The 17,224-nt window shown below is 37.8% G+C and overlaps 1 protein-coding gene across 1 annotated transcript; it reads right to left on the bottom strand.

Moving 5' to 3' along the window:
* Positions 1 to 1,678: 1,678 nt before the first annotated feature.
* LOC104468089 (protein lin-7 homolog A) lies at positions 1,679 to 13,033 on the bottom strand. The gene is made up of 4 exons (XM_010082103.1): positions 12,966 to 13,033; positions 10,392 to 10,601; positions 3,817 to 4,029; positions 1,679 to 2,193 (listed from the first exon to the last, which is right to left on the bottom strand). The coding sequence occupies exons 1-3, from the start codon at positions 13,023 to 13,025 to the stop codon at positions 3,817 to 3,819; spliced, it is 483 nt and encodes a 160-aa protein (XP_010080405.1). The 5' UTR covers positions 13,026 to 13,033; the 3' UTR covers positions 1,679 to 2,193.
* Between the last annotated feature and the right edge of the window lie 4,191 nt (positions 13,034 to 17,224).

The following is a 17,224-nucleotide window of genomic DNA, read 5'->3' as shown; positions in this document are numbered from 1 at the left end:
CACTTCAAATTCATTGACAGTTGTATTTTACTTATATTTTTCTTTCATCTTATTGTTAAATGTTGGCAAAGACTAGAATGTTATTTTAGTGTGTATAAATAATTTATTGAATAATAATATATGAAAATGAATTAGATATGCTTCTCTATGTGAATGACATTCTATTATTGAAAATTATTAATCAGCACATTCCACTCCATCAAACCTAAATTTTTTGAGGAAGAGGAGGGCAGGAGGTGGAGAGGCAGTTTAGAAAAATGCAATACAGTGGGCTGACTAAATCTGAATACTTGGTCTCTGAAAATGCAGATATCAGTGTAATTCAAGTCATAATGATGAGATACAGAACAGCTATATGCAGTCATAATAACAATTTATATACTGTCAATATTAATAGCAGTGTCTGTTTGAGAATACAGTTTTAAAATAGGTACGTACAATTTTATTAAGTATAAAAAGACACCGTGCAGAGCACAATACAATATATTTCGTCTTGAATTCTGGTAGTTCTCAAACTTCACTGTCTTAATTGATATTGTCACCAATGACCACTGAATAGAATTACTTCTCTGTATAAAATGAGGCTTCTCTGGATGAATTAATGCTGTTTGGTTTTAAAAATACAGTAATTTCCTTTCAATGGCTAGTTACACTAATCAAACACTGTCAAGACTTCTGGGTAGCCTGCATTTGGTTGCTAACATATACTATGATACTGCCAATATCCTGTTTTGCTCTGTCTCTCTCTCTTTGAGAATAGATCCTTCAAAATACTGTTTCTGACTTTGTTCCAAGATCACAACCAGAACACTGGTTCAGACCATTTCTACATTCCTCACATTACCAAACTTTCACTGACATCAGCTGGAGTTTTCAACATGTAAGGACTGTAGGGTTCTCCCCTAAGCTCCTTTTATCCCTCAGTCTTTTCTAATGAAGGCATGCTGAAAATGATTATTTTTTAGAATTTGGGGGTTCCATTTTCTTATTTTCTTGAAAATAGATGACATTTATAGCCTTCCAGCTTTGACTATTTTCTTTGGAAAAGCAGACATGTAAACTTAAGAACTTAGTTCTATATTTTGTTTGCACATTCCAATGTGGTTTGATTAAAAAAAAAAGTCAGAACTCTAACTTCAAACTGATTTAAATGATAATGTGTGAATCTGAAAAGGAACAACTTCTACTTCCTCCTCTCCAAAATATATTAACATTAGACTGGAAAATAAATTAAAGAATACAGAAAAGCTGAAATTATGCTATCACAGTAATATCTGCCAAACAAAGCTTGGTCTTTTGCTAACATTAGCTTACTACATTTGCAATACATGCTAAGCAAAGACCCTACTTCTGTAACAGGTACATTCAGACAATATATATTTTATGGAATAAATATATAATATATCCAGTTATAGATTTCTGAATAGTAACTATAATAGATACAAGCAATACCTACGTTTAAAAATACAGTTCTAGGATTCCCTAGCTTTACTACTAATAAAATTAAAATTGACCTAAAACTTTCTCACTCTGTTGATGCGTAATAAAATATATGGAAACACCAAGAGTAAAAAGCCAATTGCTTCTACAAATGGAATACTTTATAAATATAGTAAATTGCTATTTCCAGAGGGAAAATTGAAAATTATAAACAGGAAGTTAGGTTAAAACAGCTCTACAATATACAGTACAAAGTGGCTACGAAGCGTGATGTATGAGTTTGATGTCTGTGGCAAAATTTTGAACTGATGTAGTTGTTCATTTCTGGAGATAATCGTAGAGAAATATGCTGTCCCTAAAAGCAGCCAATCTTGATCTCCTTAAAAAAAAGCTTCCACTGACTAGGGAAAGCCAACTGGCCAATTTGTCAGAGTAAGGAGTGCAAGATTAGATCAAACAGAATTATTTGGAAGCCCTGGACTTCTCTGCTTCATAGGATTTGTGTATCATGCTGTTCTCATTGGGAACAGAGTCACAGAAGTATTATGTATCTGCGAGTGCCATGTGCTGAAAAGCCTTGTCATGAAGGTACCCTCCCTATGGCTGTCTTAATTACGTTATTCTTGTATTGCACATTCTCCAGATGAATTCTGTTTTGTGTTCCTGTAGATGTTTCCTTTTGCTGGAATACTGAAGTTCTGGTTGCTTGATTACTGAACTCTTGATCGAGGCTTTTTTTTTCTTGAGAATAACCTAGAATTAAAGAAACACATTTTTCAGAGCAAGAATAAGGAATTGAGGAATTAAGTTGTTGGCTGTCTCCACCTGCCTTTTTTCCCCTTTCAGTTTAAAAAAAAAATAAAATCAGTAAAAAAACCTTACTTGCTAATGAAAAGATTTGGGTAACTGAAAAAATGAAAAACTTCATGTGAGACTGTGCCTTTTCTATGTTCGGCTCCTGCAATGGCCTTATTTTATACAGAAATCCAAAACTTACTTCATTAAATACTACCATTTATACCTCCAGTCTGAGTTGAGGCCCTGAGATGGGATTCAGATCCCACTCAAAGCCTTTGTTTGCATCAACAAATCTGGAATTCTGGTGGTGAAAGGACACGGGGTCAACAAGGCGGGTGTTTTCCCCTAAATATCAACAGAGGTCAGAGTCAACATTAATAATGATGAAACCATCCCTGGGAGCTTCAATTTCTGAACATACGGGGACTTTCCTGAGTCACTTGTGTCTTACTGGCACAAACATTCTGTTTTGAGAAGACCTGGTACAAGATGTGGAGGATTGGGATGTAAGTCATTGGGGCACCCTTTCCACCTGATGTCATTTGGTCAAACGGAGCACATCTATAAATGCATTTATGTAACAAACTCTGACTTACTTCAGAAGAACTGCATGTATGGAGAAACCCTGTACCTCCCATACCATGTGTTCTGACTGTACTGGGAAAATTGCAAGCCTCTCAGAAGCTATTATAATGTTGAAGGTCAGTCAACAGTGAATAAAATACTTCCTACCAAACTGGAGATGAGAAGTAGCACTTGTGGGTTCCCTGCAGAGGAATCACTGAGTGAAGTTTGGCTTCCCTGTAACAGGGGAGGGACTAGGAAGAATTTTCATCACATACCAGCAGCAAATCTTGATGTTCTGCTGCACAGTGGTAACAGACTAGTTGGAAATACATTAAACTGTGTCTAATCTGGTAGTATATTCTTACCTGTCATAAATGCTTGGGGTTTTAATTAAAAAACATTCCCAGGAAATACAGATTTCTTATGCAGTCTTCCTTGCAGAAAAGCTGAGCTGCACAGTGGCTATTGACCTAGGGGTTATTAGCTGTAAATTGGCTCCAGAACTTTTCAGAGCCTTTCACCTCTTTTCAAAATGCATTTTTACTGGGAGAGACCATGTGGAAATACATTGAAGAATGAGCTCTCCTCTTCCTCACCACACTAAGTGCTTGCTGGGGTGCTGAGCACACCTCTGGCCTCCTGACTGTCAACCCCAAGGAATCTCCCCACCCTGCCAACAGCCCAGGACCCCATGTCAGCTCCCAAGGCCTGTCAGCCCTGACTCAGCAAGGCTGCAGCAGGGCTGGTCTCCAGCTCTCCACAGCCCTGCCCTGCCCGGCCAGGGCCCCCACTGAGCCAGGGCCATATGCTGGCCTGGCCTTGGCCCCGGGCAGGTGCCCAACACCTGGGGAGGGGGCTGCTCCACTGTCCCTCGGCTGCCTGGTCCTTGGTTGGGGCTGGGATGGGCCCTGGTGCCAGGCCCTGCCCTGACAGACCCCTGGGCCCCGGGAGCTGCTGGCCCAGGCGGGGTGCTGTTAGGGGGCTTTAGGGAAGACCAATGAATCCTCTCACCTACGACATATGGTTTTGCTGAGTAGTTTGCTGCTGTTGCTGCTGCTGAATGAGCAATTGCTGCTGTTGCCGGCGCCGGGCTGTTCTCAGTTTTTCGAAGCGAGCCTCCATCTCCTCCAGCACTTTGGGAGTGTAGCGTACCACCAGTTTGACACTGTCCTTAGCTGCCTTCAGCAGCTCCACCGCCTTCTCATGGTGCTCTCCTTCCACGCTCTGGGAGCAGGGAGAATAGATTTAATAATGAAAATGCTGCTTTGATCTAGAGCTCTGTCCTCTTTTTCATACAGAAAGGCTATTGGGGTTTTAGGAAGTTTCCACACCTTCCATTTTTCAAGGGACCAAAGAGAAAGTGTTAAGTAAGATTTATGCACTGCTGGGAAGGTATTAATTTTCGTATTTTAAATAACCCAAATCTGTTTTAGGTTGCATTACAAACCTAATTTATGATTTGTGTGAAAAAGAGGGGAAATGCTCAACAGGCTTTATCCAAATAAAAATAATGTTAAAAAAACCCAAACCCTGCAGTAAAAACCCAAAAAGCATGTTTGCAAAGTACAAAAATAAAGTGGAATACAGAGAACATAACATCCTATTTAAGTGTTGGTAAGAAATAAACAAATTTGAAGTTTGAAATGGTAATTTCTTTCTTATGCCCTGGCCCTGTTTGGATCCTGCAGAGGATGACGTGGTGATGAAGCAGTTGCTGAGCTGCAGGCAAAGGAGCACGTCTGCTGCTCCTGGGGACAACCCACATCTTAGACAGTTAATGGCATTGCTCACACATTTAACATTTATATGATACTGGTTCTCTATTGGAAATAAGCTAGTCTTTATCTCGTTAGGTGTAAGCAATAAAACACTAACAACCTAAACACTGCAAGTTCTTGGTGGAGGAATATGTATTTTCCCTCCCCTTCTGGAAAACAGTTTAGTATCATTATCACAGAATCATAGAATGGCTTGGATTGGAAGGGATCTTAAAGATCATCGAGTTCCAACCCCCCTGCCATGGGCAGGGACACCTTCCACTAGACCACGTTGCTCAAAGCCTCATCCAGCCTGGCCTTGAACACCTCCAGGGATGGGGCATACACAGCTTCTCTGGGCAACCTGTGCCAGTGTCTCATCGCCCTCACAGTAAAAAATTTATTTCTAATATGGAACCTAAATCTACCCTCTTTCAGCTTAAAAATATTACCCCTTGTCCTATCGCTACCCTCTCTGACAAAGAGTGCCTCCCCATCTCTCCTGTAGGTCCCTTCAGGTACTGAAGGTAGGCTGCTATAAGGTTTCCCTGGAGCCTTCTCCATGCTGAAAAACCCCAACTCCATCAGCCTATCCTCATATGAGAGGTCCTCCAGCCCTCTGACCATTTTTGTGGCCCTTCTCTGGACTCGCTCTAACAGGTCCATGTCCTTCCTATGTTGGGGGCCCCAGAGCTGGATGCAGTACTCCAGGTGGGGTCTCACGAGAGCAGATCAGAGGGGGAGAATCACCTCCATTGACCTGCTGGTCATGATTCTTTTGATGCAGCCTGGGATATGGTTGGCTTTCTAGGCTGTAAGCACACATTGCCATGAAACCAAAAGTATTCCCAAAGGTGCTCAAGATGTAATTTCTATGCTAACATTGTTTGAAACAGTACATTTCCAAAAGGGGGAGGTGACTTGGCTTTGAAAAGAGTATTTAATTTCTACCATTAAGTGGTAGAAAGACTGGAGTGCTTTTCAGACATGTGGATTGTTCCACACCTTAAGAGAGAGGGAGACATTTTCTAATGGTGTATGATTTCCCACCTGTGTTGTAGGATATATACCAAAAAACAAATGTATCTTTGCACAGAAAAAAAAGACCTCATAACAGATCTTCAGATGGCTTTTAGACCACTTAAAAAATAAGTCATTTTCTTCCCACACAAAATAAATCAAAGTTTTACTACATGCTGTGTTATAAAGCCCTTATGTATACCACGCTATTTAAAATGAAACAATACCCATAAGCCTCCAAAGAGAAGCAGCAGCATTCAAAATATTTGATGTTCAATTCATGCTAAAAGAATAACTTTGCATCATTATAGCAACTGTCAGAAGAAAATTCCCTCTATTTTAATCTCTCCTATTTGACTGAGTAGCACTGTGCAAGAACAGTGAATAAGAATTACTTCTGCTGTGGCACACTATGAGCTAGAAATAATGATTTTAAAGTTTCAAAAAGCAGACACAATACACTTCTACATCAATAATACAAACAACACAATTCAAGCTAATCACCTTGCTATTTATCTTCCTTTCTCCTGTTAAATTTCCTTCAACATATTAATCCAAATAATTATTTAATGTCTGGTTCAACTGACTGGACTCAAGAGTTTCTACAGAAATGTTAAGATGCTTCACAAAAATTAATGCAACAAAAAGAAATAACAAATGTAATTTCAGGTGCTGAAATGATTACCAGAAATAGAGAAAACCTCAAAGTAAGTGTACATTTGATTGTTGAGAGAAATAATTGACTTCATGTTTTTGAACTGTATGTTCATGAAATCCTTCCAGTATGTCTCCTGTTCAAAGATCTTTGAGAAAATTCATGTTCTGTGATGACCAGATTTGTTAGAAATTGTGATTGTGATAAATGAACAAGCACTGCTTTATTGTGATTGTGATAAATGAACAAGCAATTTAGAGAAAAAAGAGTTTCCTTACAAATACTTGAAAAAGAGGAAATTGTTGTTGCATAAGAAACAGACAGTGTATCTAACACTCCAAAGAGAGCTAAAAATAAAAAGGTATAGATGCACAGGGTGTTTTGAGAAATTGCTTTAATGAACAAGTCACAGATACAAATTAAAACCTTTTCCCCACATCTGCTACCCCATAACTGCTCAATGTTAGAAAAGGTGATAGTAGCTAACACATACTATGACTAGGTATCTTTTATAACTCATTACTTTGTGCATGGCTTTGATACTGGATTTTGTAAACACACTTCTCACCTTAAGAGAAACTGTAAAAAATTTGACATTATATTTAATTTTTTTTGTTTGTGAATCATGGTCAGTATGACGTGGCATGGCTGTTCAGAGGAAACGACAGTGTTTTGAGTGTTGCCATGATCAATTTTGCTGTGGAACAGTATGAATTTAGAACAGACTATGAACAAAAATGATAAGCTTACATGAAGTAGCTAAAATACTCATTTGCTTTCAGAGTTGGATGGTTCTAACTGACATCAATAAGCAACTGTGATTGTATCTGTTCTGTAGGGGAATAACAATATGGTGCAGTTTAATACTTCATGTAACTTAGTAAACTGTATTTGATTCACGATTGCCTGTTTTCTTTCCCATTTGCCTCCAGCCTTGTTCTGCCAGTTTACAGACAGTATTCTCTAATTAGAAATGAAGGGTTTGACTTTTTTGCTATCCAGGTCAATGGAAAACTCCCATTGACTTGAATAGTAATGATACAGAATTAAGCCTAAAGCTCTGAACCATAACCAAAGAGGGGATAACAACAATGGCAAAGTAAAAGACAGTTTTGCTAAATACGAAGCCTGCTCTCCAAACGTACCTAACTCAGGTCTTAATAACTGAAGTTTTCAGCTGCTATCAATGTGACTGCTATATGTGCTCTTAATGTCTTCATTGCTGCTTGCACTCATATTTCTAAGGAATTACAAACGCTTTACCTGCATAGTGGTAGCTGCACAACTTAAATATAAGAGCCTCTTGGAGTAGGAAAAAGAGCTTATACCAGCAAAGGAAGTTTTTTTGCTGTTTGATTTCTTCCGCCTCTACAAACCTCTGAGGCTTGTGCTGGTGAATGTCTCCTGCTCATATCGATCATGCCTGTACAAGGGACTTTGCTGACTGGATTACACTGGTTGGGGATATTGCAAGGATCTGACACTCATGTTACTTTAGAACCACTCCCCAAACATAGGATTTAGTAAATTTGTTTCGGAATGTATATCTTTATTTAATATGGACTTTTTGATTGCATATATTTATATATACTTACATCTATATTTTCCTTATTTCATTGGCAGATTGCATGAAAAAAAGGATGCAAAATATTGTAGAGACAAGAACAGCTGAAAGAACTGTAGATATGGTGTGGGGAAACATCAGCCACTACTGTATCTAGGCTCATAGACCTGTCATAAATACAAAAGAATCCCACTCTCTTGCAGACAAAAAAATAAAAAAGAATGTGATTGTTACCCCACAAGTTGAGAAACTGAGAAGAATATTTCTATTGGTTATGTGTAAGCAAATGCTTGGGTGAGAAATAAGCCATTATAAACCTGTCTGTATCTGACTTATACCACGTATCTGAAGGATGCAGAATCTGTTACAGATGTGAACAGCCACCAGCAAGTGCCTTTGCTGTGCCATCTGCAGGGCTTACTGCTTTCAATTTCCTTTACTTTTAGGGGGTGTGAGGCAAAGGTATGTAACAAAATCCCCAGCATAATTAGAAAACACTTATTTTAACATTCGGTGAAACAGCTCAAGGAACAGTCATCCCACTCATGCTGGGATAACAAATCTGGATTCTGAACACACAGCTCTAATTTTGTGTTGATAATTATAAAGTTGGATAACCACCAACTTCTGAGCACAAACAAGTTACAGATATTCCATTTTCATTTCCTGTGCCACTGCTGATCCGTCTGTTGTACTGTGCATACTGTATATTATTTGTCTTTCTCCAGCTAAATTGAGAGAAGCACAGAGTGAACTAGTCCCAGTGAACAATGTTAAAATTAGACCTTTTCCCTCCTGTCTCAAGCTGTCTGCAAACAAATTACCGCTTCTATAATTTTTGCCTTTTTACAAATTATATTGTATGGGCTTAATTCAGCCCAGGATTGGTGTATGAACAGTTGCTCATAGGCATTATTTCAAGCATGCAATTGCAGTTCAAACTTTGAATTCTGTTGTTTAGACTCTGAACACAAAAATATTTCTGTTGCATCTCTGAATCAACTTTCTCATGTGCTTACTTGCAATTGGGAGTTTTATATTGTGTTTTTTTGCTCCATTAGCTTAATATATATTCTACAACACATAAATGAAATTTTTTGAAGATTATCATAAAATACAGGTGACAACAGAGTCAAATTCAATATATCTTGACATCTGAAGATTCACCACTTTCTTCCACAGTATTTGCCTAAATGTTGTTGACAGTAAAAGGATTTTTCAAGAACCATCCGTCAATCAGTGGACATAAACTCTTTTTAGCTGTCTTTTTATTCACCTATTGAAAGGAGTGCTGAACAATAACAAAATTATTTGATCAAGTTCCAATCAGTGAAGTTCAGGCAATTTACCTACTAAATATTCCGTTGATTTATTTTTCTCTGAGACTAAATGATCATTTCTGTGGGTTTTCTTTTTTTTGTTTTGTATCTTTTCTTTCTCATTGTGCACTGGGGCAAGCAAGCTTCCAGACTTATTATTTCTCTTTTGAGAACATGATGGCTCATAGAAGAAGTGGTAAAAAGTCTGTCTGAAGTGTTGCATCGATATTTTGTTTCAAGAGAAGGGGAATAGCTTTTGTTGAGAGAAACAGATGACAACATGAAAGCATGTATAAAACTGTATTTTTTCATTCTTTATGGGCTTGCAACAAAGAGGAAATTTAAGTTAGAAAGTCTTATATTTATGACTGGATTCAGGAATTGCTCCTACGTGCCTCTGGTGTATTCAAATATGAGGTTTGGGTGGAGGTTTTGCAAGAAAAAGGATTATGTTTTCATTAAGAGAAGTGTAGGGTTATATGAATGAATATGCTTACCTTTTGGGTACTTTACATTCCCTTGTAAAAGAGAACAAAAAGCAAAATGAAAGGTTTATTTGACCCATATAATGTAGTCAGAGCCTTATTTTTCCTCTCTATTCCAACAGCCCTTTTATTTTTACCTCCATACTGACACAGTGAAACTACTGCAAAACACTCCACCCTGAAGTATTGACTTAAACAAAAAATTACTATGTAAAAAATGTATCTTTTTACTGAGAAGACATGCTCCCTGTATGTGTTTGCACAGCTGATTTCTCTGACAAAGGTATCATAGCTGGATGAGTGTCATGTCCCTAAAAGAAATCTGCAGTGTACCTTCCATTGCAAATCAGCACCAAATGTGGTTAACAAATTTATGTGTTCAAATGCTCTGAAGGTCGCAAGGCTATACAAGTGCCACTGAGACACCAATGTACTTGGAAAAGGCTGTGTGCCCCAGAGGTTTTGGTGTGCAAGAACCACAAAGCCTATTATTATGCTTTTACTACATATGAAATTTGCAGAATTATTAAGACATAGCTTCCTTGTAAATTGAGCATGTGGTGTGGATTTAAAATGAAGCTCTCACCCTCCATTACAACAGAAATTATAGTGGCACAAAGCTGTCGATGTAGCTCTGCTCCATTGCACCACAAATGCATACTGAAAGTCTCTCACAGAGCTAATTCTTTTAATTTCAGGTGGCTGCATTTTAAATTACAGTAATAGAACGGGGATGAAAAACGAAAATCCAGATAAAAATGAAAACTCTGTCAAATTTCCACATACCACTCCGTTAACTGAAAGCAGCTGGTCGCCCCGTTTGAGTCCTCCATGCCTTTCTGCCACTCCTCCAGGAATGATGCGAGAAATATAAATAGGTGAATTTTGCTCTTTTCCTCCCATGACATTAAAGCCCAGGCCCTCATCAGTCTTTGGCAGTTCCACCACTCGCGGGTGTGAATGGCCTTCGCTTGCAGCAAAAGCAGCAACTGTTGCCTGGAAGAAAAAAATTGAGTGATTTGGCTGTGGAGGGAGAACCCTGATATACACTCTGTTGTTCGTTTGCAGGAAGAATTAATTCCTGTGAAAACATTTCAGTATTTTTCTCTGACTTTTTTCTGACTATCTGAAAGTACTTTACAAAAATTAAGTTCCATGCCAATGCTTCTGAAATAAAGGAATAAGCAGAGGAATAGAGAGTTCAGGTGACTTGTCAAAGATAATGCAGAAAGTTAGCAGCAGAGCCAGAAGTAGGCACCAGGGAGCCTGACTGCATGGTGGTGAGCACCTATGATCACTAGGAGATTGCTTCTTTGCCTTTTCACAGGGAGAAAATTTATTACTCTAGGATAAGATAATGCTATCTCTACTGTGTTCCTAGTTGAAATAAAGTGAACTGTTAACTCTCTGCTCTGCTTTCAGAGGTATGGCATGATTTATTTTATTCTTTGTGCACAGAAAAAAAATCCTAAAAGGATATTCTTATTTTAAAAAGTTTAATTTATAATTTTTATGAAATCTTGCAAACTAGATAACTCCTGGAACAGGAATACAAGATTTTATAATATAATGGCATCAAAACTTTTATTGAAAAATCAAATCTTAGGACAATGGATTTATAAATAAACTAAAAGAATCCTAGACTGTTAATCTTACCCTGTCAAAAAACCCCCCATGTAACAAACGATAAAGCTTGCATCCAGAAAAATCTTATATCTTACACTTAATTTTTCACTACAAGTATTTTCCTACAGATAGATCTCAGTAAATCATTAAATAAACATTAAGAAAATATTTTATCATTCTCAACATCTGTTTATAGTCCAAACTGTTCAAACAATTCTGCATTACACTACTGTTTTTTGAACATCCTAATAATGCTTATGCTTAATAGAAGCTAGTGGATGATGTGACATAATGGATCATTCTCAGTTACATGTTTTTGCACATGCAGTTCTTGTCATCATGCATACATTTTATGTCAGACATGAATGCACTAGGAGAATGCAATGCAGACAGCCCAGAAATAACCAGGAAATATTGCGATATTGAAACATTGCTCTGTAACCCTGCTGTTCTATATGAATAAGAAATGAGAATGGCAAACACTAACTGGATCTCTTCCCATGTACTATACAACACAGCAATAATTTCTATGTTTACCTGCAGTGTAGACAAATCAGGATCTCATACAGACATTTCTCTATATTGTAGTATAGACCTTACAAATTTACATTGTCCATTAACTTGCAATTAGAAGAACTTGAAAATCAGAAGAACAGCCTACAAAAAGGAACGTTCTACTTAGTAAAGAAAATACACTGCAATTTAGTGCATATTAGGTTATTTGCTGGCTACTGTCCAGCTTGCTTCTCTAAAATACTGTAGAAACCATTTTGAAACATACTTCCACCCTTCATCTTCTGATACAGCTTTAAATGAAAATCTCTTAACACAAATAAATAATGGTAAGATCTTAATTCCATTAAGATTTCAGGGAGCTTTGTCACTAACTTCATAGGAGTTGGACCATAAGAAATATCTCTAAAAATGATTTATGGCTTTTGCAGGTTTACCTGTTTTGCATAGTACCTGTTACAACACCCAGAAGATAGTGCTGAGTACAAAATTATAATGAGAAAAAATAAAAAAGCCATGGTGGACCTCTCTGTTTGGAAGCACCTATCTTTGTATATGTTACGAAAATACACACATAGAACAGGTTCTCTCACGGTTCTGTAAATTCCCTTAGAAAATTATCACTGTAGTAGCAGCAGTAATGTAGTTGTCATGGTCTAAGGATATGAGAAAGGCAGGTCCACATGGACAAAGAGACAGCATGTTTTATTAAAACCAGTAATGCATCAGAAAAGAATGGGCTTGCATTTGGCTGTCGAGTTTTTTGATCAGGCCATTTTTGTCACTGTTCATCCTTACCACTTTCTCAGTACCTACAGTTCCCATTAGTTAAAGTGGAATTTTGACTGTTTAGTTTCTGTCTCCCAAATCATTGTGCCCTCTCTGGATAAGCTGTATGGGAAAATAGTCCATCAAAATATTGGTCGTTGCAGGCAGACTTCTACAAAACGAGCCAGTAGAATTGCTTTTGCAAAGCAACTTTTCAAAAAGCATCAATTTCCATAAAATCATTCTCTTTTCTTAAGCTACAGAAGCAGCATAAAGGTTGAAATTTTCCATTATGATTGTTACCTGGGAAGTAGCACTGGTTCTAGACTCTGGGCTGCCACTGATGTCTAAATTTTCTTACAGTGTACACACGAATACCTGAAACACACACGCGCACAGTCAATTACTAGGTCACTTTGGTAACACGTATTTCAACAGTTGCACGTATCCTACCTTTGCAGTGGCCCTGGCTCGGAATTCGGGGCAGCCATTAACAGTTATGGTTTCATGCATGTATTGATACACCTAAAATGTTCATGAAAATAAAATGTAATTAATTATAGAAGTAAAACAAAGACTTTATATTAACCCAGACAGGACAGTCCCTTTCCCTCATAAGACAGTTTCATTCATGCTGTATTTATGCAATCACATAGTCAAGAGTCTGCTAAACTTGTGCATGCTTAGGTTGACAAGGAACATCAATGTGTTTCTCATGACACTTTGCAAATGTAACTGTACATCTTCCAACATGATTCCCTTCCCATCTCTAGCACATTCTTTCTGAAAACCAGGACAGTTAGGTTCTATGTTATCAAAAAACAGTGTTTCCAGGCAACTGCTTTGAATGCAAATGATCTGAACTGATTTGAGTCTTGTCTTAGCCTCCAACAGCTACAAATGGTGTGGCTGACTATAATGTCTAAAAGCATATATTTGATTATTGAACTATTATGACATTAAATTATTTCCAAAAAAGGTCACAATACTTCAGATATAAGAACAGTCACTAACAAGTTCTTTAAAAAAATTAATTACTAAGGTAGAATATCACAAAGGTGAGCTGATAATGATACATTCATGTGATTATTGGCTAGATTTGATGTCACGTAACTCCATATTGTCTGTATCACACCAGTATGTAGCTAGTAGGCTTCATAATAGCCAATATCCTGGTAACTAATTTGTATACAGTGAAAGAACAAACTCACTACGTGTGATTAAACTAATATGTTAAAAAAGAATCAACTAACTCAACAAAACCCAACTTATGAAAAATATTATTGATAATGTAATTTAATCCTTGTGTTCATCTGTAAATTCTCAAGGATAATAGATTTTAAATGGTATTCTGCAATAAGTTATCAGTGATTATTACATCTATAGCACAGTTCTTAGGAAAATAAGTCTTTCATGTAAAATCTCACTCTCTATAAGCAACAGATGTGACCAGTCTTGAATATCTGCTTGAGGCATTTGTAAATCTAATTCTACTATTTGACTGTTACATAATGTTTAATGCAATTTGTGTTTAAGGACAAAACAAACACCTACATGACACTCTTCTTATTAATTCAGTTTAACAACCAAACACAGATTAACTGTACCTGTTCTACCAAGCCCCTTAAACTCTTTATAGGGTTCAGATCTAATCATTGCTCATTCTAGCAATGCACAAAAAGCACACTGAAGTCCATGAATAACTGTTGTTTGCCTCTAGTCACACTAACCTGTTTATCGATGCTGTTCTCAGCACCACCTTAGCCATGATTAGGACATGCATCCATTGGACATGCACTTGGACATGCATCCATTCTGCTGCCTCTTCTAAGTACACACAACAGAAAAACTGAAAATGCTCTTTGTTCTCAAACTAAATAAGGTGGCATTTAAATCCTCACTGAGTGGAATATAACTTTTTGTTCAATTCACTCTACATGACAAATAATTGAAATGGTTTTATAAAATCTTTCCTTTCAGTGTCTACCTGTACATCTGATTACATTTTTAGTATACAGTGACTGTCCTGAATCTAATGTCATCCTTCAGATGTCTTTGTAAGGTCTTCTGTAGATTTCCTTATTTAGACAAAATATCACTCAGTACAGAAGAAGACAAAGGTGCAGAATTTAATTATAAGTATTTGAAAAGCTCCTTTAGGATATTTATTAAAGAAGTCTTTTGAAAGAGTGACCTTTGTTGACCATGACAGATGAATCATTTTGAAAGACATCATTATGTAATACAAATGAGTTGAAGAAAAACAACTAAGATATTGCAGAATCACAGACTAGTTGAGGTTGGAAGGGTCCTCTGGAGGGTACCTCATCCAACCCCCCTGCTCAAGCAAGGCTATCTAGTGCTGGTTGCCCAGGACAGTATCTAGACAGTTGCTGTATGTTACTAATTTGAAAAAAGATGCATATCTATTTTTGTATGTACAGCTACTTCTTTTCAGAGTGACCGAAACACTACATGGGTGGTCAGTAATATTATTTGCTGACAGACTCCGTATGCAGTCTGATGGTCTAGTACCCAGGGGAAAAGAGTTTCCACAATTCATTAAGAATAGAGATTAAATTACAGGCGAAATGTCAATGTTTCAAGACATAAAGCTGCAGCTGTAATGTAAATGGTAATGTTTCAGATCATTTTCCCCCACAGCGATTTCTGCCAAGATTGTCAGTGTCTATACGCTGAATGTTCATCAAGTAAAACCGTGCTGCAGACAGGTTTGTTCACACAGCTCTCATTTGTGCTGTGTTGCTGGACATACTTGGCTTTGTTCTCTTTCCTGTAGTGCTGAGAATACACCACTCCCATCAAGGAAGTACTCCTGAAAGCACAAATATAGATCTCAGATTTTTTCAGCTTCTGCCCGTACTCTCCTCAGACACCATAATCTAAACACATTCTCCCACAGTACTCAAAAAACACAAAAAGTGTGAGGGAGGAAAATTACAACTAGAAAATCTGAACTTGGAAGTGAATCCTTCTTGTACGGTGGCAGCTCTTTCTGGCACAGTGAAATGTACATTTTATTACTTCTCCCAGCAGGAGCTGTAGTGAGTCAGATGCAGCAGGTATTATTGTTAGAACCATGGTCCTCGTCCCCATGCATTCAGCTTGGAGGCAAAACAGCTGGTTTAGCAATACTGAAGCACAGGAAGGGAGACTGCATTACGGGTACTTTAGGAGCTAGCTTCTTAACAAAAATTACCCCATATGGACTCACAACAAAGCAGCACCTACTGGGCTGGCCTATTTAAGTCAACGCAAAGCTTTAGGAGGACATCCAGGAATAATGGTGCACTTAGCAGCCTGTTTTATCAAGGTGGCTAGAAGCAGCATTCTGTTTACAACCTGAATGACGCAGCAGCTTTTCTGCTGAATTCTCAAAGTTACAATTTAATTAAGCAGATTTTGTTCCATTAACTTCTGTAAAAGGCATTCAATGCTTCCTTCCCTGGTGAAATATTATGCAATTCTAAGTGCAACTGTACCTACAAAAATGACGCTCAATAGATGTTAGGACAACTCACTTTAAACATCAGAAGGGAAGAAGCGTGAGGCAAAAATAATTTTGCAACAATGAACGAGTGTTCAAAAAACTGCACAAACAAAACCCAAGACAGACTACATTGCAATTTAGTCCCGTGAAGTAGCAGGCCCAGATAAAAGTTTCCTGAGATTTATAACTGAGGAAGTAACCTTTCTGAAAATGTTGAGGTTTCTTAGCACATGAGATAACACATGTAGGAAGCAGTAATCAGCTGTGTTTTCACAGAGTCTGCAGTACAATAATATATAAAGCGACACAAAACTCTTCCCTCAAGAAGTCACAACCTAAGTAAGCGCCATAGGTAAGCAGGTTAAAGGGTGGAATAAAGAAGCAACCTGCAAAGAGATTGATAAGTGATGTTTAACACATATATTGGCATCATCTGGCTTTAGTTACTTTTGTTCGTCTGCCATATTTTATATTGCTTCGAAGTAGAAGAGAATTGTATATCTATTTTTTGAAAGAAGTCTTTCAAGGAAGGGAAGACAGGAGCCTGACAGACAGTACAGAGGGGGAGTTAGTGTGAGAATAACCTGTGCAAGGATGACATAATTGGTTTCATTGCATTTATCTAGTCATGTCAATGGAACAGTATACATGCGTGCATCCTTGCAGAACAGAGGCTAAGCTATAAAAGAGAAATTATTATTTACTTATACCTCAGTATGATGCTTCTGCCATCAACTACGCTGAATCCCTAATTGCCTTCATATGTTGGAAAGGATGAAGTAAACATTGAAGATGTCAAGTGGAAAGGAAATATCTCAATCGGTCATTTACCATGGTAAGAATAGCTCATGTCTGTGTGTTTGTGCTTTATTCAGCATAGCTGCTGGCCTCCTCCCCTCTTCCCAAAATATGCAGCTGATTCTCAGATCTTTGGTCTCCTGACTTAAGAGGTGAGACCACATATCTCATTTAGTGTGCATGGGCTAGTTCTTGGGACAGGAGGATTCCTGCTTTTGTGACAGGGAGAAGTTGCAGTGCTGTTGTAGTTTTGTCCCTGGCTGGCAGACAAACAAACAGCACAACAACTGCTCACTCACCTTCCCCCCCTCCTGGGGTTGGGGGAAAGAATTAAAGGGGTAAAAAGAAAACGGACTCATGGCTTGAGAGAAGAGCAATCTAATAATAAAACTACAATAAAATT

The sequence above is a fragment of the Pterocles gutturalis genome, unplaced genomic scaffold (assembly GCF_000699245.1).
Source record: "Pterocles gutturalis isolate BGI_N339 unplaced genomic scaffold, ASM69924v1 scaffold14419, whole genome shotgun sequence".
Lineage (NCBI taxonomy): Eukaryota > Metazoa > Chordata > Aves > Pterocliformes > Pteroclidae > Pterocles > Pterocles gutturalis.
Note: the sequence above shows the minus strand (reverse complement) of the source record. Positions and strands in the feature narration are given on the sequence as shown.

Bases quoted from the DNA above. Each gene is read 5' to 3' on its own strand.
- LOC104468089 (XM_010082103.1), bottom strand. From the start codon at position 13,025: ATGCATGAAACCATAACTGTTAATGGCTGCCCCGAATTCCGAGCCAGG. The intron at 10,602-12,965 runs GTAGGATACGTG...TTTTTCTTCCAG, and splicing joins GAGCCAGGGCCACTGCAAAG to GCAACAGTTGCTGCTTTTGC. The intron at 4,030-10,391 runs GTATGTGGAAAT...CCCTGCTCCCAG, and splicing joins TGCTTTCAGTTAACGGAGTG to AGCGTGGAAGGAGAGCACCA.